The 25,737-nt window shown below is 44.0% G+C and overlaps 1 protein-coding gene across 3 annotated transcripts; it reads left to right on the top strand.

The window, feature by feature from the left end:
* Window positions 1-1,730: 1,730 nt before the first annotated feature.
* On the top strand, window positions 1,731-24,542 carry HEATR9 (HEAT repeat containing 9). 3 transcript variants are annotated; one of them, XM_078154840.1, is made up of 15 exons: window positions 5,604-5,679; window positions 9,180-10,090; window positions 12,827-12,957; window positions 15,369-15,508; window positions 16,271-16,327; window positions 16,581-16,637; window positions 16,982-17,039; window positions 17,317-17,447; window positions 18,352-18,540; window positions 19,524-19,616; window positions 19,836-19,955; window positions 20,059-20,132; window positions 21,941-21,992; window positions 22,567-22,653; window positions 23,978-24,542. In XM_078154840.1, exons 2-15 carry the CDS (start codon window positions 10,056-10,058, stop codon window positions 24,368-24,370), a joined length of 1,617 nt encoding a protein of 538 aa, XP_078010966.1. In that variant the 5' UTR covers window positions 5,604-5,679; window positions 9,180-10,055; the 3' UTR covers window positions 24,371-24,542. The 3 variants fall into 3 exon arrangements, with proteins under 3 accessions (XP_078010964.1, XP_078010966.1, XP_078010965.1); XM_078154839.1 differs by lacking the exon at window positions 23,978-24,542 and adding an exon at window positions 23,151-23,314; XM_078154838.1 differs by lacking the exons at window positions 9,180-10,090; window positions 12,827-12,957; window positions 23,978-24,542 and adding exons at window positions 1,731-2,019; window positions 3,204-3,364 and having other exon boundaries at window positions 5,577-5,679; window positions 22,567-23,130.
* Window positions 24,543-25,737: the final 1,195 nt, after the last annotated feature.

The raw sequence follows: 25,737 nt of genomic DNA, 5'->3' as shown, positions 1-25,737 counted from the left end.
TGAGAAAAGATTTAAAAACACTGAATGCATCCTTCTAACCACGAGCTGAGATGGGGATGTGTAGATTCATTTACAGTCATCTGGAAGCTCATTAAATAGACACTTACTAGCTATGTGACCCTAGGCAAGTCACTTAACCTCTGTTTGCCTCAGTTTCCTCAGTTGTAAAAATGAGAGCAATAAGTGCATCTATTTCATAGGACTATTGTGAGGATCAAATGAAATAATATTTGTATTATATATGTATTACATGTGTGTACATATATTTATATATAATATATATTGTATACCTGTGTCTACTACACAGTAGATGCTATGTAAATGCTTATTCCCTCCATCATTGCAGAGGAATATGCCATAGACCTAGAGTTTGGCAAAGCCTGCTCAACTCTGTTGTAACAGCCTAAGACTGAAACCTGGTTGGTTGGGGTTTTTTTTTCCCTGAAAACTGAATTTTACATTTTTCTTCATGTAAAATGGCAGTTTTCTTGGGTGTGGGAGAAGGAAAAGCCCATAAGGGCTGACCAAATTCAGAAATCATGAAAACCCTATCTATAGACCCCAAGAGGTGCACCATATAGACATAACACCTCTCCCAGGACTTGCTACTATGGAGAGAGCTGTCAGCCTTTACCAGATAACACAATCTAGGAGATTCAAACCTAGGAATAACAAAATTCCTCATGCCTTTTTTACAGACAAGATGGAAAGATATGGTCAATCTCTTTTGCACACTGGATCTCTTTAGCAATAGTCTAGTGAAGTCTAAAGATCATTTCTCAGAATCATGTGTCTGCTTTGCTGGGTTTAGCTAGGCTCAGGCCCCCATAGTACAAAATAAAGCATAGAAATACAACAGAAATTAAAAAGAGTAGAAAAGCATAGAAATAAAAATAAAACATAGAGTTACTAAGGAAACAATTAAACTGAAATACAGTTATCAAAAATTTTTTTTAATTTTTTGAGGGGGTAAGCAATCAGGAGTAGGTGACTTATCCAGAGTCACACAGATACTAAGCATCTGAAGTTGGATTTGAACTCAGGTCCTCTGACTCCAGAATCAGTGCTCTACTCACTGAAAATATGTTTTTTTTTTAAATCTTAACCCCAGGTTAAGAATCCTTGGTCTAGATGATAGCACAATCAGACCAACATAGGACTAGTTGAATAACTGGACCCAAACCACATTCATGAATGCTTCAGTGTCACCTCAGAAGAAGGTCTCAGGTGAGTGCCCCAGGGATGTCTTTGGCCTTCTGTTTTCAATATTGTTGTCAATGACTTGGATAAAGGCACAGATTACATTCTTAAAGAGTTCTCAGGTGGCAGAGTCAGGATCCAAAAAGATCTCAGCAAAATGCTGGCCTGAATCAAATGGTATGAAATTAGATATTCCTAAGTAACTCTCAGAAGATAATGGCTTTCCCCACAATGGAGATCTCCATGCAAAGGGTAGATGGCCAATTACTGGTGGTTATTGTAGTTAGAGTTCTTGGTCAGGCAAGGGTTAGAACAGATGGCCACCAAGGTCCCTTCCAACCAAGATTCTATGAGTTGGGGCCCTAGAGGGGCCAGCCCCACCCTCTAGCTCCTTTGGAAGCCCTTTCAGCTCATGGTGTCCTGCGGTAGCAGTCTCCCATCTCTATTGTTCCCCATGGCAACCCTTGATTCTTCATAGCATTGGACAATCCATGGCTTCTAGAATTCCTTCCTTGCTCTTGAATCGCCCAACAACCACCACAGAACACGGGCGAGCTACATCCCATTCCCAGCCAGTGGCCAAAGGCATCCAACAATATGCAAGGCCATGGAAAGATCCCCCACACGCCATCCCATCAATGAGGCCTGGCAACTGGAGAACACCACTCTATGACAGCGACTCTGTCAAGTGATCAAGGAAAATGCCACTCATGCCCCCAGCTTCAGTGGCTGTTTTAACTAATGGAGATCAACCTCTCTATAAGCAAGCATGGAGGGCTGCTAATCCTTCATCGATGAGTCATCAGACAAGTTTGTCAGGTGAGCAGAAACACTCTCTCTGCCCACCCCCAGGTCTTCCTTTCTCTAGATCTGGCTATCTATGAGTCTACAGCTTTCAAGAGCCTTAACTAACTAAAAGGTAGACTTCCTCCTAAACTGGAGCTTCATCAGACCACTCCATATAGACTGTAGCCCCTACTGGCACCTACTGGGAGCTTCTTAATTCTCAAAGGTATTCTGATAAGCCTTCAACAGCACCCCCTTGGAAAAGAAGCTGCCAGTTGGAAAATCAGGCAGCAGAGACAGGGACAAAGTTCAATACTAGACCATATCATCTCCATCCCAGCAATTCAGCATGACCTGATGGGGAACAAGCTAGCCATAAGCAGTTATTTCATGGAGAAGCTTGGAGCTATCCCTTCAGGATATCCAGGTCCAGCAATGTCTCTGAATTGAGGGTTCCTCCTCTACTCACGATCAGAACTGTATCAATCACTGCCCCCACCTTCCTGCTTCTGCTTGTACCTGACTACATTACTCAAGGAGATTGATTTGGCTACAGAGGCCTGACCCTAGCTAAACCCAGCAAAGCAGACACAGAAGTGTGTATGTCTATATTCAAGCTGACTGGCCAAGGACTCATCTAAGACATATGGAAAGAAAGAAGGAGGGATCAGAAGCATAGGAATGGCTGGGTTCTCCAGTAGGAAGACCACCAACAACACCACCCTCTTCCTAGTACCCATCCTTCAATGTGCAGGCAACTGAGTGTCCATTTGGCCTATGGACCTTGAACTCCTGAATCTCACAGCAAGCTTCAGGAAAAAGTCTTGGCGGTTGCCTCAAGGTTATTCAGGAACATAAAACACATAACCTTTAGAGTGCCTGGCCAAGATCTGCTCACATTGGACGTGACTCAGTTCCTCCATTCTCTGTAGTCTTAGGGGTATGCTACCTGGCCTTCCACAACCCTGAAATCATATAGAGCCCCTAGGGTAGAGCTCTGATCTTTCTGCTATACTCAGCACTGCCATAGGACACTCCATTTTACATCCAGCTACCTGACCAAGGAAGGTCTTGGAGTCTCCAATAATGATAGACATATATATGCATACATAGAAGGTAAACAGATGCTAGATAGACAGATCAATAGAGCAGTTATCAATTGTTTACTCTATTCCAGACAATATATTCTAATAAATTCCTACTGTGCTACATTGTAGATATGAATACACAAAAGCAAGAAAAGGCCTAAACTCAAGAAGCTTCCATTCTAATGAGAGAAGACAACATGTGAAGGGAAAGCTGAAGGGAGAGGAGTACATATATGGCAGCACGGAGTGGAGGGAGCAGGAAATTATATGGAAGACTGGACCCTGGCAAGGTAAGGTAAAAGCCCAGCTCTCAGAGTCTAGGTACCCAGAAGCAGAGTCTAGTAGAGAGAAGGTATGGGTTCTGTTCTGAGTAGGGAAAGCAATTACGAGAATTTGGGGAATATATTCAGTGCCACAAAAGCTGAGAGCTGCCCTCCCTTATTCTACCAGCTGCCCAACTTTACAATCCATCTAATTCTAGAGATGTTGATCTTGAGTGTGGGTATACATATTACCTGACCAAATGAGAAAACTTTTCCCTCTGGGATTTCCTCAACATCATTTCACCTCAAGGATTAATCTAGCTATTTATGCTCCCCGCCTCGTTTACATTGCAGTGCTATTAATGGAAAAAAGAACAGCAAGCTTCACCTGTGCCACGCGGACACAATGTTCAGTACAATCGCTGCCCAAGACTAGTTCTCATGCCTAGAGCTTTCAGACTTGCTGTTCCAGTTGTGTCAGGCTGCCATCTTTACAAAACTGGACCTGAAAGATGCTTTTACAATATGGTCCAGATCTGGGAGGGAGACAAATGGAAGATTGCATTTCAGATCCAGTATGTACAATATGGAATATCATGATGCCCTTTGGTCTACATAATACCCTCACTATTTTGCAGGAGTTTATGGATGCCATCTTTCATGGGTGCCTGAATCCAAGAATGATGGTTTTGCTTAAACATGAAAAAAGACCTGTGGTCTCATCAGTATAGGTACCCCCTTCCAATGATGCATCTCAAAACCAATCCACTCCTTCTTCTCATGTGAAATTATTGTTCATGTCATCCTGTAAATCTTCCACCCAACAAACTGGGGACTGCCCCTAGACCTCTTGATACTTAATGGAGAGCAATGGATGGTCCATCCATCTTCTCTTCAATCTCCCTTCATGACCACCCTACCTTCTCTTCTGGTCACATATCATGATACTGTTCTTATATAATACTTTATTGATAACAGAGCCTATGAATGCCCATCATATAAGACCCTCAAATTTATTCTTCATTTACTATGGTATTCCATAACTAATAGCCATAAAACAGCTCCAGAAGATTACTGTTGTTTACTTAAATAAAAAGATGAACTTTTTTTTCAGAGAGCAGTCATTAAAAGCCTTGTACAACTTTCCAAAGGCAATCTGACCTACTCTCTTCCTCCTATTTAATTCTGGGCCAAGCTCATCAACCATGCCCAGTGTCTGTCCAAGACACATGTACTGAGGGACCAGTTTTACAGTTGCCCATCCAATCCCATAGCATAATCTGAACAATAAGCATCCACAATCCATTTTGTTTTTCCTGTGTAGATGTTGGGGCTGAACTATTTTGAATAATTATGAATCTCATTTGGGAGATTCTGCAGGTCTTCAAGGTTTGACATATCTAGCACAATGTCAATCACAACAGGAGTACCAGAGGGATCTCACCTTCTGTAGGGAATCCCACTTTGATTTGGACATCTGCTAGGATGGTGGTATACATCTCTCCAGTTTTATGCCTCCCTTGATAATAGCCAGAGATGGACCAGGAAAGTAGAATCAGTGGAAAGAAGATGGAATTGGAATCTTTAAGTCAGAGGATTTAGGTCTGCTGCATCCTAATTATATAATCTTGAGCAAGTGGCTTTACACCTGGGGGCCTCGTACATAAAATGAAGTGATTAGACTGGGTGATCTCTAAAGCCCCTTTCAGTTCTAATCTCTCAAAGTTCTGATATAGTCTAAAGAACACTGGATTCGGAGTTAGAAGACTCAAGTTTGACTCTCAGATTTGCTACTTAACAATCTGGGTGACCCTGAGTAAGTAATTCCACCTCTCTTGGCCTCAATTTCGTAATCTGCAAATGAGGGTGGGGTGGATTAGATTAAAAAGCCTCTAAGGTCCTTTCCAGCTCTAAACCTATGACCTCATTATCTTTCAACTCTATAATCTGTCAGATCCTGTTTCCCATACAACAACTAGGTCATCTCTTGCTTTGAGAATGCAGTTTGTTCATCACCTAACAAATAAAAATCCACCTCACCAAAGTTTACCAGAGTGAGCTCCCTGGATCTCATCAGAATGAATGCCCCAAGCACACACCCTCAGGTCATGTTTTATAGTTACATCTCATTCCATCAAAATGAAGGGAATCATGTAGCTATAAACTTTCAGGTTCTAGCTTGATCTTCTCATCCAGCCAGAACATTCTTGACTAAGTGAAATGATTTCTACCCCCTCAGATCTCCCCAATCCTCACATCACAAACTCCAGTCTCCACAATAGATGAAAACCCCAGAGAGCTGTCAACCATCCAGGAAAAACTCAAGGCCACACAGCAATCAGGTAAGGCCAAATACAAACTGGCAGTCCACTGGCATCAGACCACTGAGGAGACCCTGCAGTTAGGCAATCAGATACAGACCCCTAACCTGGAATCACTGCTCTGCTCATCCTTGGAAGATGCTGGAGTATTACTCCATCAGAATCTCATTGTCACCCTAGGTTGTAAAATCTATAGTCTTGCCCTTTAAACTCTCATTGTTCAGTTGTTTTAGTCATGTCTGAATCTTCCTGATCCCATGTTAGGGTTTTCTTGGCAAAGATACTGGAGCAATTTGCCATTTCCTTCTCCAGCTCATTTGACAGATGAGAAACTGAGGCAAACAGAGTTAAGTGACTTGCCCAGGGTCACACAGCTAGTAAATGTCTGAGGCTAGATTTGAACTTAGGAAGGTGAGTCTTCCTGATTCCAAGCCTGGTGCTCCATCCACTGCATCATCTAGCTACTGCTTGAGCTCTCATAGAAAGTGCTTAATAAAGTGCTTGTTGACTTGTTCCACATTCATGGTATTTTTCACCAATGCCTGATCTATGACATATAACTATATCTTAACCCTCCAACCCACAACCCCTCTTTCACCACCAAACCAAGTTGAAAGGAAGGAAGAAGGCATGAATATAAGGCCATGCTGGACTCCAGACAACAAGAAGGGAACCTGCCGAGTCTTATCCACTGGAAGGGTTTTAATCCAGAAAATCAAACCAGGTGGTTGGGCAACCCCACACAGTGCTTTTGGTATGCATTCCCTATCACTTTACTCCCACCAAACTGAAGCTTCAAGGTCAGGAAGTCATCTTAGGAGGAGTGGTAGTGGTTTTAGTTCTTACTGACATTTTCTGGGTCATGTAAGCAACAAAACGGAAAACCAAACATTTTCTCTAATCTCTATGACCTCTCAAATCTCTCCAAAATAAATTATGAGCCATAGATAAAGCAATTTCAGCTGTCTCTATGGTCTAGGACACCCAGAATCCAAAAGGTTTAAAAAAAAATACAAAGCCCATGAACCCAAGTCACTACCTCCCATGCTACTGGCAGTAAGACTGCACTAGCAGACCCAAGGATCCAATAAAGCTTACAACAAAACCCATCCTCCCACTCAGTCTCCCCTCTTTCCAGTGCCACAGAGACAGACCCCAGCTCCAGTTTGCAGAACCTTGCTCTGCTTTAACAGCCAGCCAGTATGGCCATAGCCCTTGAAGTGCAAAAGCCTGTCAGGGACAGACAACCCCATGGCACCAGGGCAGCAACTCTGAACAGACAGTGCCAGGTCAGAGAACTGAGAAACAGAGGGAGCAGGACAGGACACTGGGACAGGGACGACTGTGAAACACTCTACTAAGCCTGAGACGAAAAGCACAGCTTCCACATGGGACCAGTTCTGACCACTGAAAAGTCACTTGGGAAAGAGACCTAGGTTAGTTAACTATAAATTACTCAATGTAGGAGGATCCTGAAAAGCTTTTCAGACCCAAATCCAGACCCAAAGGAAACCACTATATGAAGGAAAGGAGTCAGAAAGTGAGCAAAGGGAAAACTTGGGCAGGGGGGGAAACTGAAATTACCAAAGAAGAAGAAAAAAAATTACTCAAGAAGAAGAAAACTCAAAGACTGAACAGAAACAGATAAATCAACAGGGAAGACATTAACTGAAAGAAATATGGCCTCCAAGATCTAGTAAACAAGTTCAGACATCTATGAATAAATATTTAAAAAAAAAAAAAGGAAAGTGATCCAGCACTTGATGAGACAGAGGACCCTGTGGAATGTGAGGAAAACATGGAACAACAGCATGCTATTCCTGAGTGTTTCAAAAGAGAAACTAAAATTATGAGTTCAGGACCTATGGCCTACACAACAAAAATAATGGACAGAATAGAAAAATTCAAATCTTCAATGACAAGTCTCACCAAAGAACCAAAAGTAAGAGTGCAAATATACAGAAGTGAAGTTCAATCTAGAAGAAGAAAAGTAAAAATGTTTTTAAAATAACATTAAAAGAAAGTAAGTTCACCATGCAAGCAAACACTGCTCTGGATTATAAGATACATAGAAAATAATCTAAGGACCAAAAGAACAGGACAAAAAACCTTAATACCATAATGCAGGAAACATTAGGAGAGAACTGTCGGGAACTTCTAAACACATAAATAAAATACCCATTGATAGAATACACAGATCACCTCCAGCAAATAACTCACGAGTGAAAACTGAAAGATACACAGGGGGTATATTTAACAATTCAATTCAGAAACAAGTTCTGTGAGCAAGCTGGTGAGGTGTCCTCTTTGAAAGACAAACAGTAATGTGGCTGCCATAAACCAACTCACCATTAAAAGAGAGCCATGCCGTGTAACAGGTCATTGTGTGACTTACTTTCCCATGCCCTCAGAAGTTCATGAGTAGTTGATCTGTTTCCCCAGAACCTGATCATAGCTTGCCTCTGTTTCTTCAGCTCATCTCAGTCACGTATTCCTGGCTTTTCTGCTTAACTCTTAGACCCAGCGTGGATAGCCTAAGCAACCATATGAAAGAATCACTGGACCTAGGTTCGAGTCTTATCTCTGCTATCCTAGTGAGTGGGGGATCCCGGGCAAGCCCCTTAACTTGTCTGGGTTTTTGCCTTTCTTTGTATCCCCAGTGCTGAGCATAGCTGTCGGTACCTAAGAAACACTTAACAAATATTTGTTGACTGACTAACTGATTCTCTGAGCCTCAGTTTCCTTCTCTGTAAAATAAGTGGGTTGGACTATGGTATGTCTTTCAGCTTTTAAGGGTACAAACCCATGATCCATCCATGGTTACTACTGCACCAATGACCTGTATTCACTTAGGACCTGGTTCATTGTGATGTCCCAATCCGTTTCTTTTTTTTAATTGAATACCAATCTGCCATGGAAATTAGCCTGTGCTATGTTACTCACAGTTCATTTCTTTGCCTATATATAGCACTCATGTCTTCACCCAACTGTCTAGCTCTTCCCACAATCTATGTGATGTTCTTAACACATAACTTCCTGCCACCTAGTGGTAGGATGTGACAAACACTGCCTCTATCTTCCCTAGCCAGGCTATTATGGCACCATGATTTCACTTGCGCTGCCCCAGTCAATAGGAAGTGATAATGGGATTATGGAATCATGGGGGTGGAAAGGATTAATCCTGGAGGCCAAGTAGCATCTGAACAAGGATGTCTTTTACTAGACAGAGAGACTGACTTACCACAGTTTCAAGAGTTTCCTTAAAGCCAGGAAACTCCGGGTTCAATTTTCACCTCTGAGATACCCTGTGACCCCGGGAAAATCATTTAACCTCTCAGCACCCTAGACAGCTCTCTAAATTAGAGAGAAAGTGTAGCTCTTTGTTAGTAGAGGTTAGCAGAGGGAGCTCCCCATACCAGTGAAATCATAGGTCTAATCCCTAGCCTATCCCCCAGCATTTAGCACAGTGTCTAAGCACAGGGTAAGTGATTAATAAACACTTGTCGGTTGATTGATTTAAGGTCTCCAACAAATGATCATTCAGCCTCCACTTGAAGACCTCCAGTGAAGGGAATTACTGCCTCCTAAGTCCGTCCATCCCATTTTTGAATGGCTGTAATGGTTACAAAGCTTGTCTTGGTGTAAAACTGCCTCCCTGCTCTGCCCTCCATCACCAAAACACCAAAGGAGGGGCAGGGGGGCAGGGGGTCATATCTTGCTTATTTTAATTGTAAACAAATGGAAGTTCTGATGATGGGATGTAAGTGTGTGTTAAGCTATGAATTTGTGGGCATTAAGGCTGTTCCCTGTTAACTCACAGGCTTTGTTAAAGTTGGGGGTACCCTAGTGGGTCCACCACCTCAGTTTGAGATACTAGGTCCTGACAGTACATGCTTGCTATGTGCTGGTCATTCCTTGCTGAAGGCATATTGGATCTCATAGAATCTCATCATTGGAAAGGCATTTCAGAAGCCATCCAGTCTAACCCAGGCCTGAGAAAGAATCCCCTCCACCTTTGTTCAAAAATGCTATTTAGATTACAACATTCAGCATGAGTCCATTTATACCCGTTTTTACATAAAGAAATATTGTATTTTGTCCAAAGCCCCCTCTGCATCTAGGTATGTTATCCTATTTTATTATTTTTATTAATATGGGCTGTTATGGTTTTTCAATACTAAACCAACCCTGCATTCCTGGTACAAATCTGACTTAGTCATAGTGCATAATATTTTAAATATGCTATGATAGCTTCTTTGCTACTATATTTTTGTCTCAATATTCACTCAAAATATTGCTCTAACTTTTTTTCTCTACTTTATCTCTCTTTGTTGTTGTTCAGTCACGTCCAACTCTTTGTAATCCTGTGGACGATATACTGTCCATAGGGGATACGGATGTGGTTTACCCTTTCCTTCTCCAGTGCATTAAGGTAAACAGAGATTAAGTGACTTACCCAGTATCACACAGCTGGTAACGCCCAAGGACAGATTTGAACTCAGGTCTTCCTGACTCCCGGCCCAGTGCTCTATTCATGAGCCACCTAGCTGCCTCTTTGGTTTAAGGTATTAGAACCATATTTGTCATAAAAGGAGTTTGGCACAATCCTTTCTTTCTCATTTTCACAAATAATATATATGAAATTCAATTAATTGTTTTTTGAATGGTTGATAGAATTAACTTCAAAAATTCATCTGGGCCTTTTTTTTTCTTTAGAAGCTCCTTTAAGATTGCTGTTCCATTACTTTTTTTCTGAGATTGGGTTAAGTTATCCATTTCTTATTCTACTAGTCTAGATACTTCATATTTTTGTAATTATCCATTTCATTTATGAGTATTATTGGCATGTAATTAAGCAAAATATTTTCTAATAATTTTCTTTATTTTCTTTTGTTATAAATTCTCTTTTAGTTTTAACAAGTTGCTTTTCAGGGCAGCTAGGTGACCCCAATTGCCTCATAAAAACAAAATTGGTTTTCTCTTTTATAACAGGTTATCTAAAAATTTATCTATTCTATTAGTTGGGGGGTGTTTGTTTCTTTTTCAAAAGATCTACTCCTGGTTTTAATTATAACTTCAATGAGTTTTCTGTTTCCAATTCTATGTCTTCTTTGATTTTCAGAATTTCTATTTTTGTATTTTCTATTGTTTAGTCTAAGTCATGTCCAACTCTTTGTGATTCCATTTGGGGTTTTCTTGGCAAAGATACTAGAGTAGTTTGCCATTTCCTTCTTCCGCTCATTTGACAGATGAGGAAACTGAGGCAAACAGGGTGAAGTGACTTGCCCAGAGTCACACACCTAGCAAGTGTCTGAGGCTGGATTTGAACTCAGGAAGATGAGTCTTCCTGGCTTCAGGCCCAATGCTCTATCCAGTGCATCACCTAGCCGTCCTAATTTTTGTGTTTGGTTGGGGTTTTTTTTATGCATATCCAATTCATTTATTTGTTCTTTCTTTTGTTGATGAAAGTATTTAAAGATATAAACTCTCTCCTAAAGACTTCTTTAGCCACATCCCAAAAGTTTTGATATGTTCTCTCATTGTCACTTTCTTTAATGTAATTCTGTGTTAGTTCTGATCTTTGACAGACCAATTATTTAAATTATCTAGTCTCCATCGGTTCTTTCATTTTAAGTGGAGGAGAGTAGAGATTATGACCTTAAGTTTTGAAAAATCAGGGGAATAAGCCACTAAGAGGTTTGAGAATAGATTCCATGTTCAGATTTGCAGCCACCCAACCCTACTTTGAGACCCAGAGATGAGAAGAGAGGAGCAGTCTGAATTTCAGTATGCAGCCCAGAAATGACTGAGACAAGGACTCATCTAATAACAGTGCCTCTTTTGGCTGTGAACTTCCTGACACCAGTGCATTAAGTCTGAGCCCAATCTGCCCAAAAAGTGAAGTGATATGGAAGAAATTGTTCCCCCCACCCACCCAGGTGTTGGGGGAAGGGTTTACATTTCTTTACTTTCTATCTTCAAAATAAATATCCCTTTGTAAAAACTAAATAATCACAATGATCTATCACAGAAATAGTCTGTTACACCCCTCCCACTCCTCCTTCTCCCAGTCTCTGGTTCTTTCACTTCTCTAATTTTTCCTTTATGATCCACACTTCAAAGATAAAGTTTTTCTTGTGACTGTTCCTTCCCCAACTCTATTCTCCCTCTTATACTCTTCTTCCCTTTCCTTGTCCCCAATAGCTAGGCAGCTAGGTAAAGTAGTAGATAGAATCAGGACACTTTGGGTCTGGAATCAGGAAAATCTGAGCTGTTGACAGGGGAGTATCCGTAGAAAGCACCCCCACCTCCCTTACCCAGTATCATATGGTGGGAAGGTGGCTTCCTAAATGGAATTCTGATCCCCTGAACTTTTTCTTCCCTAGGATTCTACCAAAATTGAGATTTTCAGGGCAGGATCTGACTTTCTCAGTCCCTGATTCCTTTGTTCTAAGGAAGTTTGCTGGAGTTTGCAAAGATCCAAGACCTTTCGGTTGAGAATTGTTTAGCAATGTTTTTCCTGTCTCTGTCCCTATCTCTGTCTCTTTTTCTCTCTCTCCTCTCCTCATCTGACTCTCTCTCTCTCTCTCTCTCTCTCTCTCTCTCTCTCTCTCTCAGTCTCTTGGTCTCTCTCTGACCCTCTCTAACTCTATCTCTATCTCTATCTCTCTTACTCTGTCTCTGTCTCTATCTCTCCCTCCTCTGTCTCTCTCTTTCTGTCTCTGTCTCTTTCTCTCTGTCCCTCTGTCTCTCTGTCTCTGTCTCTCTGTCTCTGTCTGTCTCTGTCTCTATCTCTCCTCCTCCCCCTCCTGCCCCTCAGCTTATGCTGTACCAGGATATAAAGCAAGTTAAAAAAGACTTTGTTTTTGAGATGAAGAATATCTCATCTCCTAAGGGTAGAAGAGTAATACAGGGGCAAGGACTGAGCCTGGGACAAAGAACCCTAGAGCTTCTGTTTACCGAGGGTGGGACCTGTTGCTCAGCATCCTGAAGATTCTCCATCCAGAATTCGGTGATCTTAATGTTTCCCTACCAGGGAATGGTTCAACCATGGATTTTCCTGGCTACCTCCTTCTTGAGTAGTTTTCCATAGTCCCCTTGAGGACATCTGACACTCACCACCTTACATCATCTTCTGCCACCTTTCCTGGTGCCATCCTATTTCCAGGTTCCTCCTCACAGCTTTAGAGACAGGAGACATGCATAGTTCAAATATGTACATGGAGAAGTTGCCTCTGCCATCCACCAGTATCCCTGAACTCACATGGAAATCCCAGGAAGATGAGGAAAAAAGCAAAGGTAAGCCATGCATTAGTCAGGTCTAAGGATTGGGGAATGAGACTTGAGGAGGAAAAGGCTCATATCCCTGCCCAAACTTCTGAGCTGATGGGGGCAGAGAGGGAGAGGTGAGAAGGGAAGATGCTGAATCCCTAGTGTAAGTTCAACACTGCTGAGAAAAGAGACTGTATTTCCCCAGGCCATCCCCTACAGCCAGATACCTGGCCGCAAGACAGTTCCTCCCCACCCCCACCCCTACATCCCACCCCACTCCCTCAAATGCCAGATATCTGGCCCCAGTAGGGTTCCTCCCCCCTACTCCCACTCCCCTACTGCCAGATATCTGACCCCAGGATGGTTTCCTCCCCCCCCACTCCTCCTACTGCCAGATATCTGGCCCCAGTAGGGTTCCTCCCTCCTACTCCCACTCCCCTACTGCCAGGTACCTGGCCCCAGGATGGTTCCTCCCCCTTTCTACTCTGACTCCTTACTCTCCTCACACACATCCCTCCCCTTACTCCCCCCCCCAACATGTGAGGCTAGGCTTGTCTCTTCAATTCCCAGTTTGCACTGGAATCCTACCTCACTACTTAGCACAGTAGCTCTCTCTCCCTTGGGTTTCCTCCCCATCATGCCTCTTTCCTGCTCTTGCCCCTATAGCTCAACACAATGTTACTGATTACAACCACAGAATCCCTTCCTGTCACCAGGTATGAACCTGAATTCTGCTGCTCTGTGGGGCTAAATCTTTGTCTCATATCCAGAGTCCTGGCTCTGAAGAGGCAAGAATGTTCACAGCCTGCCCATCTCTTCTCAGTAGCAGTTGCAGACAATCCCAGCATTCTCTCTGGGTGCCAGAGAGCCCATAGCCTCAACTTGAGGTTTACAGCTGGCTGTGGGAGGGAACGGCCTTCATTAGCCAAGGGTCATTCAACTGGATGTTAGATTTGTCTGTCCAATCCTCATCTTCCCTCAGTGTCTTTCTCTCTCCCCAGTCCCATTGCCCTTTCACCGTTCTGCCATATAAAGATCAGTTAACGAAAATTCAATGAGCATTTATTAAGTGTCTACAATTTGCAAGGCATTGTTCTAGATTCTGAAAATAGAACTTCTTGCTCTGAAGGAGTTTACATTCTACTGGAAGAAAATGAGAATGTTTAGCCTTGAGAAGACTCAATGGGATAAGAAAGTTTAACTTCAAGTGAACTTGTCCTTAGCATAATGTGTGACACATTGAAGGTGCTTAATAAATGTTCAATTGGGGCAGCTAGGTGGCTCAGTGGACAAAGCACTGGCCTTGGAGTCAGGAGGACCTGAGTTCAAATCTGGCCTCAGACATATAATACTAGCTATGTGACTCTGGGCAAGTCACTTAACCCCAATTGCCTCACCCCCCAAAAAAAAATGCTCAGTGACTTGACTTGTGATTGGGGCCAGAAGCCAGAGCTAAGAGCATGGGGGGGGAAGTAAGAAAGCTAAACTTGATGAAAAAACAAATGAACAATTGAAGCTGTCCCAAGTAAGAGAGCCTGGAGGAGTTCAGGCTAAGACCAGCTGCCTTGTCCATGGTATTGTACAGCATCTTCTGGATCACATAGGCATTGAACTAAGGACCTCTAAGGACCTTTTCCACCCTGAAATTCTGGGATTCTATGAAATCATAAGCCCTTTAATGGTGCTTTGAGATCACTAGAAGAAAAGAGTAATACATTAAAGGCACAAGTACAGGTAAAGAGAAGACGCAGCTGTCCCTCATTGCTGACCACATGATGATTGACAGAGTGCTTTGAGATCCCCAGATGGCTAGGGAGCTGAAGGCTACTCTTCTTCCTCAGATGTGGTACCTGTGGAAATTGAGCCTGCTTTCCTACCTAGACTCTGGGTATCCAACCTGAGAGAGGGGAAAACACCCTAATTTTCTCCCTAGCTTGAAGTTCCTAGCAGGAAGCCTAAGATACATACTGGAAATCGCAAGATATGGTTCTATTTCTTTCCCTTACTAGCTGTGTGACCTTAGGTAAGTCACTTAGACTGTATCTGTAAAATGGGGTTACTAATGTTGTACTACCTATCACTCAATTCAGGAGAGTGCTAGGTGATACAATGGACAAAGTGTTAGACTTAGAGTCAGGAAGACCTGAATTTGAATCCTGCCTCAGACCCTGCTTATGTGACCCTGGGCATCCCTTTCTCGGCTTCAGTTTCCTCATCTGTAAAATCATGGGTAATAATAGCACCCACCTCCCAGAATTATTGTGAGAACCAAACCTCCCAGAGTTATGATGAGCACAGTGCCTGGCACATAGTAGGCACTTTATAAATATTTATTGGATTGGACCAAAATGAAGTAATATATGTAAAGTGCTTTTCAACACTTAAAGTTATGTAAATGCTAGCTACTGGATTATAATTCTTATACATATGTTCACCAGCTGGTGTCAGCAATATTCCCACCGTCCCCCTTCATATGGAGAAAGTCAACCCCCAGGAAGCCCAAGAACTCCAGCCATGTAATGAGATACCCAGCTATCTGCATGGTACCAGAACTGAAGGTTCCACACAAGGACTGGGAGTAAGATAACAATTGACGAAGCAGGCACAGTATCCCTAATCAAGGGTTTGGGCAAGGCAGTGGGTATAGGCAGGGGTCAACCATGCCACTTGACCCAGCTCCTTCTACCCTCCAAGACATCTAAATCCACAACGGAAGCACCTTCTGCACAACCTTAGAAGGAAGGAAAAACAGACAAGAGGGAGGAGATCACTTGGGTGGAGAGGCTAACTGGGAAAATGGTCACTCTAAACCATCCAGCCAACCATGAACAGAAAAAACCACTAGGATAATGAATAATGTCAAGGAAGAGTGAGACTCGAGGCTAAATTCAACCAACTCTCTTACTCTTAGAGAATTCACTTTGAATCTTTCCCACCATGATTGTTTCCCTGACCTCTAGTAAAATAAGGTCTCTGGGGAAGGGGGGTGAGGAGGGGCCATGATTTTTGGAATATAGGAATGACAGGGGAGACTGGAGAAAGGGAGGCAGGACTACCCATCCCATTTGCCCAGCCAGGTCCTGTAACATTCAAAAAACAGAGAGTTAAATTCTCAACACAAAAGATCCAAGTGTTTGAGGACCGCCTTATACATCCCTTGAAGTGGCAGAGGCTAAAGGTGGGTAATAAGCCTGACAGGAGGAGGAGGGGCTGCAAAGGAGTTCCACACATTCCCCAATTCTTCTCCTGGATCTGGGGAGAGTAGCCCTGTGAACATGCCTCCTGGACCTCATGTCACTCCTCACCCTCTGAATTCCTTTCTGTGTCCTTGGGTTGGCAGGACCTCACCCACAGCCTGAGTTCTCCCGTGGAGGCTGAACAGGTCTATGCAGCTCAGGTGAGGGGATATGAAGGCCCCAATGACAGAGGCGGGTGGGGAAAATTCAAATTCTAAATCCCAGTTGTGTCCAGAATAATCATGGATCAATCTTATCCCTAACTCCCCCCCAAACCCCAAAGCACATTCCTTTTTTATTTGCCTTTCCCCTCCACACCCAACCACCACCCTTACATGGGTCATGAGGGACCATGGTGAAGCATTCCCCATCTTGGTGAGGACTGAGGCCTAACCTTTTTTGTGGATCCTCCAGGCCTTGGGGAAACTGAGAATCAGCAAGACGTTTATCATAGAAGCACTCTGGGCCTCGGTAAGTTGAAGAGGAAAATCAGCCTTGGACTGTGAGAAAAACAGCATATGGGGACATGTGGGCCCTTCTGAGATAGTGGCAAGTTTGTAACTGGCCATAGGCATGGGCCACCCTGGGTGGGAAAGCAAGAGGGAGAAGGGAGGTCAGTCTCCTTAAGTCAAGTAGAATGAAGTGAGGACTCGGGAATGCCTTCTCAGGAGCCCTACAGTATAGGGTGATGAAGAGACACAAATAAGTGTTTTGCTCATGGCCCTATTGCTTTACTCCCTTGAGTGGGTGTAGAAATACCAGGGGACAAAGGAGTGGGAGAGGTTGCTGACCCCCAACTCCCTAACTCCTAACAGGCCCAGGTAGGTCCTGAGAGAGTGAGGTATGAATCCAGCAGAACCCTTGCTCTTCTAGGTAAGTAGGTCCTCTCTCTATGGGGGAAGGTGGGAAGAGACTATAATATTCTCACATAGAATATTGTACATATATTATCATTCAACAACTCCGGAAGGTAGGTGTTATTGTTATTCCCATTTTGCAGATGATGTAACTGAGGCGAATTGTGAGGGAGAGTGGTTGAGAGAGCATGGTTCCAATGAGTGCCTGAACAGGGGATAGAGTGGAGGGAAGGGACCTTGGAGGACAATGTTCCCCTGGGCTCTGCCTCTTACCTAAAGCCTCTCTTGTCTAGGCTGCCTGCATAAACATGTGGTCCTGTCTCTCATTGAACAACTAAAGGGATGCTCCCTTAGTCGGAGGATGGACACCCTGGTGGGACTTCATATGGCCCTCAATGCCTGGATCATGCTCGCCAAAAACAAGGTAATTGGGGAAGGGGAGGGTTTGACAAAATTCACTGGGTGCAAGGTGGGGCCAGAAGAAGGAAAGAGAATAAAGCAATTGGTAGAAACAAGAGAATAGGGGAAAGCCAATCTGAGGGGAGGAGAGAGTAAGGTAGGTGGTAGTGAGAATATAACCTAGGAAATAATGAAGGTATCACATTCAGGCAGAGTCTGGCTTCTCAGATTCACTCATCTGTAAATTAACATTTCTTGAAGGTTGCTGCGAGGGAACACAAAAGAAAGAGATAAGGTAGTCACCTGTCCTAAGAGAAAGATGGAGAAAGGGAAGAAACATTTATTAAGTTCCTACTATGTGCCAGACACTGTACTAAGTGTTTTTTACAAATATCTCATTTGATCCTCACATCAACCCTGGGAAGTAGGTGCCCCTATCCTCGTCACTCTGTAGTTAACAGATGTTAAGTGACTTGCCAGGGCCACATAGCTAATAATTGCTTGAGGTTGGAATTGAACTTAGTTCTTCCTGAATCCAAGCCCAGTGCTCTAAAAATTGTACCACCTCACTCAAATATTCTTAGTTTGGAAGCTCTATAAGGATAGGGAAGGAGTGTTCTAAGTATTCTATCTCCCAGCCCCAGGGAGATACAAGGAGCACTCCAAGGTACTGAAATTCCCAGATAGGAAGAGAGAAACAACCCCTGTTTCTCAGGTAGCTCTTAATCTGACCACAGATGACTCAGTACTTGAGTGAGAAGCCAAGGTGTTCACATAAAAGTGCATAAGAATTTGGAGAAGATTGTATATGGGTCGAGATACATGCAGAGAAAGAGAGCACTAAGTCAAGCTATAGTAGGGGTCAGGCGGCAGGGTAACAGGAAAAACATCTCATACTTTCTCATTCACATGCCTACACTCCTCCCCAGAGGGAGCCTATAGGGGCCAAGAGCTCGCTGACCAGGGTCCTGAAGTTGCTGGTGAAGGGGAAGAGCCCTATGGACAATGTGGCTCTGGAAGCAGCTCTGTGCCTGAGCTTCCTTGACCCTGAAAATTCCATAGCACGCGACTTTCTGCTCCAGTGCCTGACCCAAGGAGAAATGAAGAGAAAGAAAAAGGTATGGGGTGCAAGGCATGGAGGCTGGGCTGAGGAATCTTCCATCACAACCAAGGTAGCCCTTCCTTTGTCCAAGAAGGCCAACACAAGCCCTGGCCCCTTCTGGCTGTGTCTTCCAGTGGGAAATCAATCAGTAAACATTTATTAAGCACCTACTGTGTGTCAGGCACTGTGCTAAGTGCTGGGGATACAAAAAAAAAGCCAAAAAAAAAAACCCAGTTTCTGCCCACAAGGAGGTGAGAGTCCAATAGGGGAGATAGAGGAGAAGGGAAATGGGGCAGTGGTCTGAGAGACCAGGGCAAGGAGCTAAATGAGCTCTAGATTTTCCCATTGTTGAGTTGATTGCAACATCAGAGAACATGTGTCTGATGTGTGTATATTTAGCGTGTGAGTACGTGTGTTCACACTGAGCCCCTGAGATTAAGGAGTGCTCATTGCCCCCCTTCCTCCTTTAACAACAACCCCACCCCACCCTGATTCACCACCCAGTTTTGTTCCTTCTCCGGAGAAGGCAGCCTTGGTACTGGGAAGAGCACACTGGATTTGGAGTCAGACAAGCTGGCTTTGAATCCCAGCTCTCATATTTACTTCCCTGTGGAGCCTTGGGCAAGTCATCATTAAGACTTTGTAGGCCTGTTTTCTTATCCACAAACTATGTATGTGTTGGAGCTGGTATATGAGAGGAGGGGGGGTATTGAACAAGAGGATCACTGAGGTCCCTTCCACTTCTGAATCACACAATGATTTGCACCTTCCCCTTTCCCTCCTCTGAAACTGTCTTTTGGTTCCCAAAGCCTTCTTGGTTTTGTCCTACCATTCCCAACTCCATCTGTCTCTGATCTATGTTGGCCAAGGTCCTCCAGGCTCTTCTTCCCATCCTTTTCCACTCAGTTCTCCCAATTCACTTCCCCAAACCCCTTGGGTACACCTCACTCTCACTCCCACTCTGTTTCCCATTCTCCCTTAATCTTTTAACCACCCTAGGCATTGATGGTGCTAGTGAAGCTAATGAATGTACACACCCTGCCTGTCCTCCGGGCTGCCATGGAGCAAATACGGAACTCTTGTGTGGCCAAGGTGGGAATTGTCCCTGACAGCCACTGTGTTCCCGACAGAACTAGGCAGGGCAAGGGTGGTGGGGTAGGGTGGGGAGGGAGGAGAGAGAATTTGCTAGGAGCCCACTCTTCCCTTTTCCCCACATCTTATCCAGGAAATTCATTGCCCCTTCTAACAAGCCCCAAACCCATGAGGTATGCCCACCCCACACATTTTCCTCCATTTCTCTTCCATCCTCAGCACCGGTTAGAAGCCATCAAACTGCTTAAGATTATTGGGCTAGAGAAGATTCAGAATTTGGGGATGGAGAAGGACTTTTTTGAGCTACTCAGGTTCAAGGTTCACAATGATCCCTTACAAGTGAGTTCCCTTTCCCCCATTCCCCCCTCTTCTCTCTCTTCTTGTCAATCTCTCCTTTCATGCCACCCTCTCCCTTCTTACTCCCATCTCTCCTGACCCCCAGGAAGTGAGAGAAGCTGTGGCAGAAATGGTGGAGGTGCTAAAAATGAAGCCGATGATGCTGAACATTGTGGAGTCGTGAGGAACTTGGGAACTAAGAATGGGGGTGGAGGGAAGAAAGGCCCTCACTGGGCCTGTAGGAACTGTCGACTCCAAGGGGAAAGGAGCCCTGCCTGCTATTGGGAGGTGGAGGGCAATGTGAGACCAGAAGTTAATCTCTTGCTTTCATTGCCCCAGTAGAGAGTGGGGAGTTTGGTTTTCGGGAAATATCCTTTCCCTCATCTGGGGATCCTGGGATACAAGGGCAGAGGGTACTGGATGAGACTAAGGGTAGGGCTGGAATGAAAGGAGAAGGATGGAATAGGGTGGGAGATTGGAGGATGAGGAATGAAGTGATGTACACTGGAAGGGAACTGTCCCAAAGCGGAGGAGGTGTGGTGCCCATAAGTGTTTCCCCCAAGGGAGCAGAAAGTGAAGGAAAGAGACTTAAAATGTCCAGAAGATTTGGGTTTGTATACTTCCTCAGACATTTTCTAGCTGCATAACCCTGGATAAGTCACTTGTAATTTTTCTGGACCTCAGTTTCCCACCTTAAAGGAGGAAGTTGGACTGAGTGGCTTCAAAGATCCTTTTCAGCTTTAAATATATTATTGTATAGAAGAGGGGGTAGAGAGGGATAGAGCCAGAGGTCTTATGAAAGTAGTGGGATTATGATGAGATGGAGAAGCAATGAGGTGAAGAGTGTGGGATGGAATGAAGAACAGGGGAGGGTGGTATATGATAAGGGTCGGTGTCATGAGATAAGGGATGAGATGAAAGATAGGAGAACAGATGGGCAGGAAGGAATGGATGAGGTAGAAAAGTAGGGAGGAAAAGTGAGGGATGGGATGAGGGGATCAGGTGATAGTAGGGACAATAAGATGAGGTAGAGATGGAATGAAGTTGGAAATATGAGCAGGTTTGAATAATGGAGTGGAGGTAGGATGGGGAGAATGGAGCAGGGTGAGAATAAGTGGGAAATGAGATGAAGGGTAGGATGGGAAGTAGGGGAATTGGATGGGAGTGATGAGAATTGGCATGGAGAAAGGGGAGGAAATGAACATTTATATAGTGCCTACCATGTGTTGGTCACTGTTCTATGTGCTTTTTACAAATATCCCATTTGAGATAATGGGGGTGAAGATGAGAATGGGATGACAGAAGGAAATCAAGACATGAAAGTGGAATATTTGGGGAAATCGGGGTTGGAAATGAAAGTTCTGGGGTGATCACTGTAGATGTGATGGAAGATTTCTCAAGTCCCAGGCATTGTCTTAACCTTGCTTCCTTGCTTATGTGGTAGATAATATGATTTATCAGCAAAACAGGCATAATAAATGGGCCAGTGGACTCCCCAGTCAGTCCACAGACCTATTTATTATGCCTGTTTTGGTAAATATAGCTCAGATTCTTTTTTTTTTTCACTTTCTGGTGAGGCAATCAGGGTTAAGTGACTTGCCCCAGGGGTCACACAGCTAGTCAAATGTCTGAGGCCAGATTTGAATTCAGGTTTTCCTGACTCCAAGGCCAGAGCTCTATCCACTGCGCCACCTCACTGCCCTTGCTCAGATTATTCTCCACCACAATTAGAACAGCTAAGAGTTCATCAGCCCACAATCGTTTTCCCAACCCTTTCTCTTTAGCCTGAGAGGTACGAGGTATAAAGTCAGTCAGCCAACAAGCATCTACTAAGTGATCACTGTGTGCCAGTCATGGTCAATCAGACAGCGAATTAGAACGGCCCCACTACTTGGGCAAAGAGAGCACTGGTTAATGGAGGACTGATCCTTCTCTTCTTCCTTCCTTTCCTCTCCCAATGACCCTTCCCTCTATTCCTTTCTACCCAGGCAGCTTAATGACGCCAGTGCCTTGGTACGTCACGAGGCTGTCATTTCCATTGTAAGGCCAACTAAATTGATTTCTTCCTTCCTACCCCTATTGTCAATCAGTCAGCAGCATTTATTAGGCACCTACCGTGTATTGGGCACTCCACCCATAAGTCCTCACCAGTTAGGTGATGAGAAGGAAGGGAAAAAGACAGGAAGGGAAGGCATGGTGGGTTAAGATAAGCTGGAGAGGAAAGCAGGGAAGAAGGAATGGGAGAGTACACAACACTGCTGAGAATCTATAGTAATGGAGTGCCCATTCCTGAGGGCTCAGACATGGAAGACTTTGCTCAGGCACCGGTCGTGTGGCCTAAGTCTGAGTAGGGCAAGGAATAGTGAAAGGGCCACAGGCCATGAAGCCTTGACTCCTTCAGCCCAGACACCAGCTGCACAATCCCAGATCAGCCTACCATGAGACTAGCAGGGAAGTTCAGCAATGTCACCTTGAACTTCAGTGGGTTTCCTCTGTATCACCCCCATAAGACCCAGACAAGTGGTGGGATGTGGGGGGAGGCATCAAAAGACTATACTTGGTACCACTTCCCAGGGCTGGATACCTAGGATCTTTTACCTTTGCCTCCTACCAGGGTGTTCTGGGCATTTGCAGCTCACGCATGTTCTATTTCCTCATGGACATGCTGGACCTGGAAACGAGTCCATTGGTAAGAAAAGAGGTGAGTGGTCCCTTTCCTCCCACCCTCTCCTTCTGTGCCATACTCCCCACCCCACTCCCATCATCCCTACTGCTGACAGACCCCACTGTTCCAAAAGCTTCCCTGTCACCTGCTCAGTGAAATCCACGTTCCACAGCCTGGCGTTCAAAAGCCCAACCCCAACCTACTGCCCCCATCTTAGTTTTCTAGAACTTCCCTACGCAGTCCTTTCATTTAAGCCAGATCTATCTGCTTCCCAACCTCCTAGTCAGATCATGGTACATGCTTCATAGTTCTATATCCATGGTTCATGCTTCATGGAATTCCTTCCCTACTACTCTCTCCCTATTCAAAGGCCTCAAGGCCTAGCTCAAACATCACCTCTTACATGAAGCCTCCCCTTATTACCCCAGTCAGAAATGAGTTTGGAGGAGGGAGATATTCTTATAATGTATGCCCTGCATAATGATACAGGTGGTATCATCTTATACTGTTACTTTCATGCTTCACACATGCAGGTCATGCATCTACACACTCTTGTCCAGCCGTGGGGTCTCATGGGGTCGAGTGTAAGGTCCTGCAGAGAGTGGGTGGCCGACAAATAGAATATAAAAGAGCATAAGGCCCTTGAGGATGGTGATTGGTTTCTTTTTCATCAGAATTTCTGACACCGGGCAAAATGCTTGGCACGAAGTAGGTGATTAATAAAATTTTGTTGAATTGAATTGAGGTAGCTAGGTGTCATGGTGGAAAGCACTGGACTTGAAGTCAGGAAGATTTGAGTTTGAATATTGCCTAAGACACTTACTACCTGTGTATTTCTGAAGTCCTTTAACCTCTCTCAGACTCAGTTTCCTCATCTGTAAAATGGGTATAATAATGGCACTTCCCTTTCATAGTGATTGCGAGGCTCAAATGAGGTAATATATGTAGAGCGCTTTGTAAAACCTTAAAGCAAATATATGTTGATGTTTTTGCTGTTATAATTATTATTATAAAATGGTTAGAAGTCAGCTAGCTCAACCTCATTCACATATAGGGAAACTGAGGCCCAAACAAGAGGAACGGCTTGCTCAAGGTCATCCTGCTCATTAATGTCATAGCCGAACTTGAGTTCTGGTGTAGGACTCTTACTGCTTCATGGTCCTCAATTGTCTACCCTCCTTCTCCCTGCTCAAAACCCTAGTTCTTTGAGAGTTGGAGAGGAAGGAGGAGCAAAGACTCCTTGACCTGGCCTCCTGAAAATGGGCCATACTATTCTCCGAGCTTACTCTCCACTCCAGGCCAGAAAGAGTCTGTGCCTGGAGTGAACCAGCCCCTGGCTCTTACGATATTTTTTTAATAGCTGGAAAAAATATTCATTACCCTATCCAAGAAAGATCCCTGGATCCGGGAAAAGCTTCAGGACTGGAAGCTCCTGATGGAGGAGGAGTCCAGGCAGGAAAGGGAAAGAATCCAGACTTTGGAGTTTCAAAAGATGAAGAGGGACCTCCAAGACCAAAAGAAATCTCTGCTCAAAGGCCTGGGCCCCTTGATCCCTCGAAAGATGGTTCAACCTAAGAAGGCCATGGCCGACAAAGGAAAGTCCATCCTTAGTGTTCCTATCAAAGGCATGGCTTTAGCCTCCCACTACCCCCCTTGCATCAAATTGGTTGATAAAAAGGATCATATGTTTTCTAAGGGATCCTGGGATTCCCCAGTCATCAGGAAACACCTCAAGAATCTTGCTTCCCATTGAGTCGAGTCAAGTCTATCCTAACAACTCCCCTTCAGCATTAACTTTCCTCTTCTCCCTCCACCACCACCACCTCCATTTTCTCTCCTCTGGACACACTGCCTCCATTTCCTCTGTGGTAGCAGATTTCTGAGCCTCTGTCTCATACACTAGTTAATAAATAATGAATGCTAATTTGTCCCAAAACATCATTCTTATTTCAGTCAGTATGTTAATAAATATTTACTAAGTGTCTACTATGTACCAACTATGCGTGGGAGACATAAAAAGAGGTAAAAGACAGTCGGTCCTCAAGGAGCTTGCAGCCTAATGGGAAGATAACATGCAATCAAATATACACAACCAAGTTGTACATAGGATAAATAGAAAATAATTAAGAGAGGGAAGGGACTAGCGTTAACAGGGGTTAAGAAAAGTTTCCTGTGGGATTTTATTTGGGACTTAAAGGAAGCCAGGGAGGTCAGTAGTCGGAGTGGAAGAGGGAGGACATTCCAGGCATGCGGGGCAGGCAGAGAAAATGCCTGGAGCCAAGAGCTGGAATGTCTTGTTCACTGAGCAGAGAGGTGGCCAGTGTCATCAGACTGAGGTTAGTAAAGTGTAAGAAGATCGCTGGTTATTTGGAGAGAGTAGTTTTGCTGGAATGATGAAGTTAGAAGCCAGATTGTAAGAGGTTGAAAAGAGAAGTGAAGACACAGCCTTTCCAAGGAGTTTACCCACAAAGGGCAGAAGGGATACAGGATGATTGCACATGAGGCAGCTGGGTAACTCAGTAAACAGAACTCTGAGCCTGGAGTCAGAAAGATCTGAGTTCAAATCTTGCCTCAGACAGTAGCCGTATCACCCTGGACAAGTATTTAACACTCTGCTTGCCTTAATTCACTGGAGAAGGAAATAACAAACCACTCTCATATCTTTACCAAGAAAAACTCCATTGACAGGTGTGCTATTATCCATGGGGGTCACGAAGAGTTGAACATGACCCCCACGTGTACACTGTAATATAATTTTGCTGAGGGCAACTTAACCAAAACACAAAAGAACCCAAAATCCAAGTTTGGGTGCATCATCACAAGTCTTGGGTGTGGTGATCCAAAATAAAAAATTATTTGAATAGATACAGAACTTGAGGGGACCCAAAGTAAGTTATGGCCATCCCCAGCATTCCGAGAGAGTTACTGAGGTCAGGTGACATTCTGGACATAGACATTCTTTGATGACATATGGTTGGATTTAAGTAGAATAATTTTTCCCAAACAATATAAGAAATAATTTTTCCCACACACTTCTAGGTTTATATCCCAAAGAAATCAAAGAAAGAGGAGTACTCATACGTACAAAAATATATCAGCATTTTTTTTGTTATAGCAAAG

This window comes from Phascolarctos cinereus, unplaced genomic scaffold (genome assembly GCF_003287225.1).
Source record: "Phascolarctos cinereus isolate Bilbo 61053 unplaced genomic scaffold, phaCin_HiC Scaffold_5;HRSCAF=322, whole genome shotgun sequence".
Classification (NCBI taxonomy): Eukaryota; Metazoa; Chordata; class Mammalia; order Diprotodontia; family Phascolarctidae; genus Phascolarctos; species Phascolarctos cinereus.
Note: the sequence above shows the minus strand (reverse complement) of the source record. Positions and strands in the feature narration are given on the sequence as shown.

What these genes read in the sequence shown, in the direction of transcription:
- HEATR9 (XM_078154840.1), top strand. Translation starts at nt 10,056, where the DNA reads ATGTGGTTTACCCTTTCCTTCTCCAGTGCATTAAG. An exon ending in AAATGAAGAGAAAGAAAAAG is followed by an intron (nt 18,541 to 19,523) that starts GTATGGGGTGCA and finishes TAACCACCCTAG; the next exon opens with GCATTGATGGTGCTAGTGAA. An exon ending in ACGAGGCTGTCATTTCCATT is followed by an intron (nt 21,993 to 22,566) that starts GTAAGGCCAACT and finishes GCCTCCTACCAG; the next exon opens with GGTGTTCTGGGCATTTGCAG.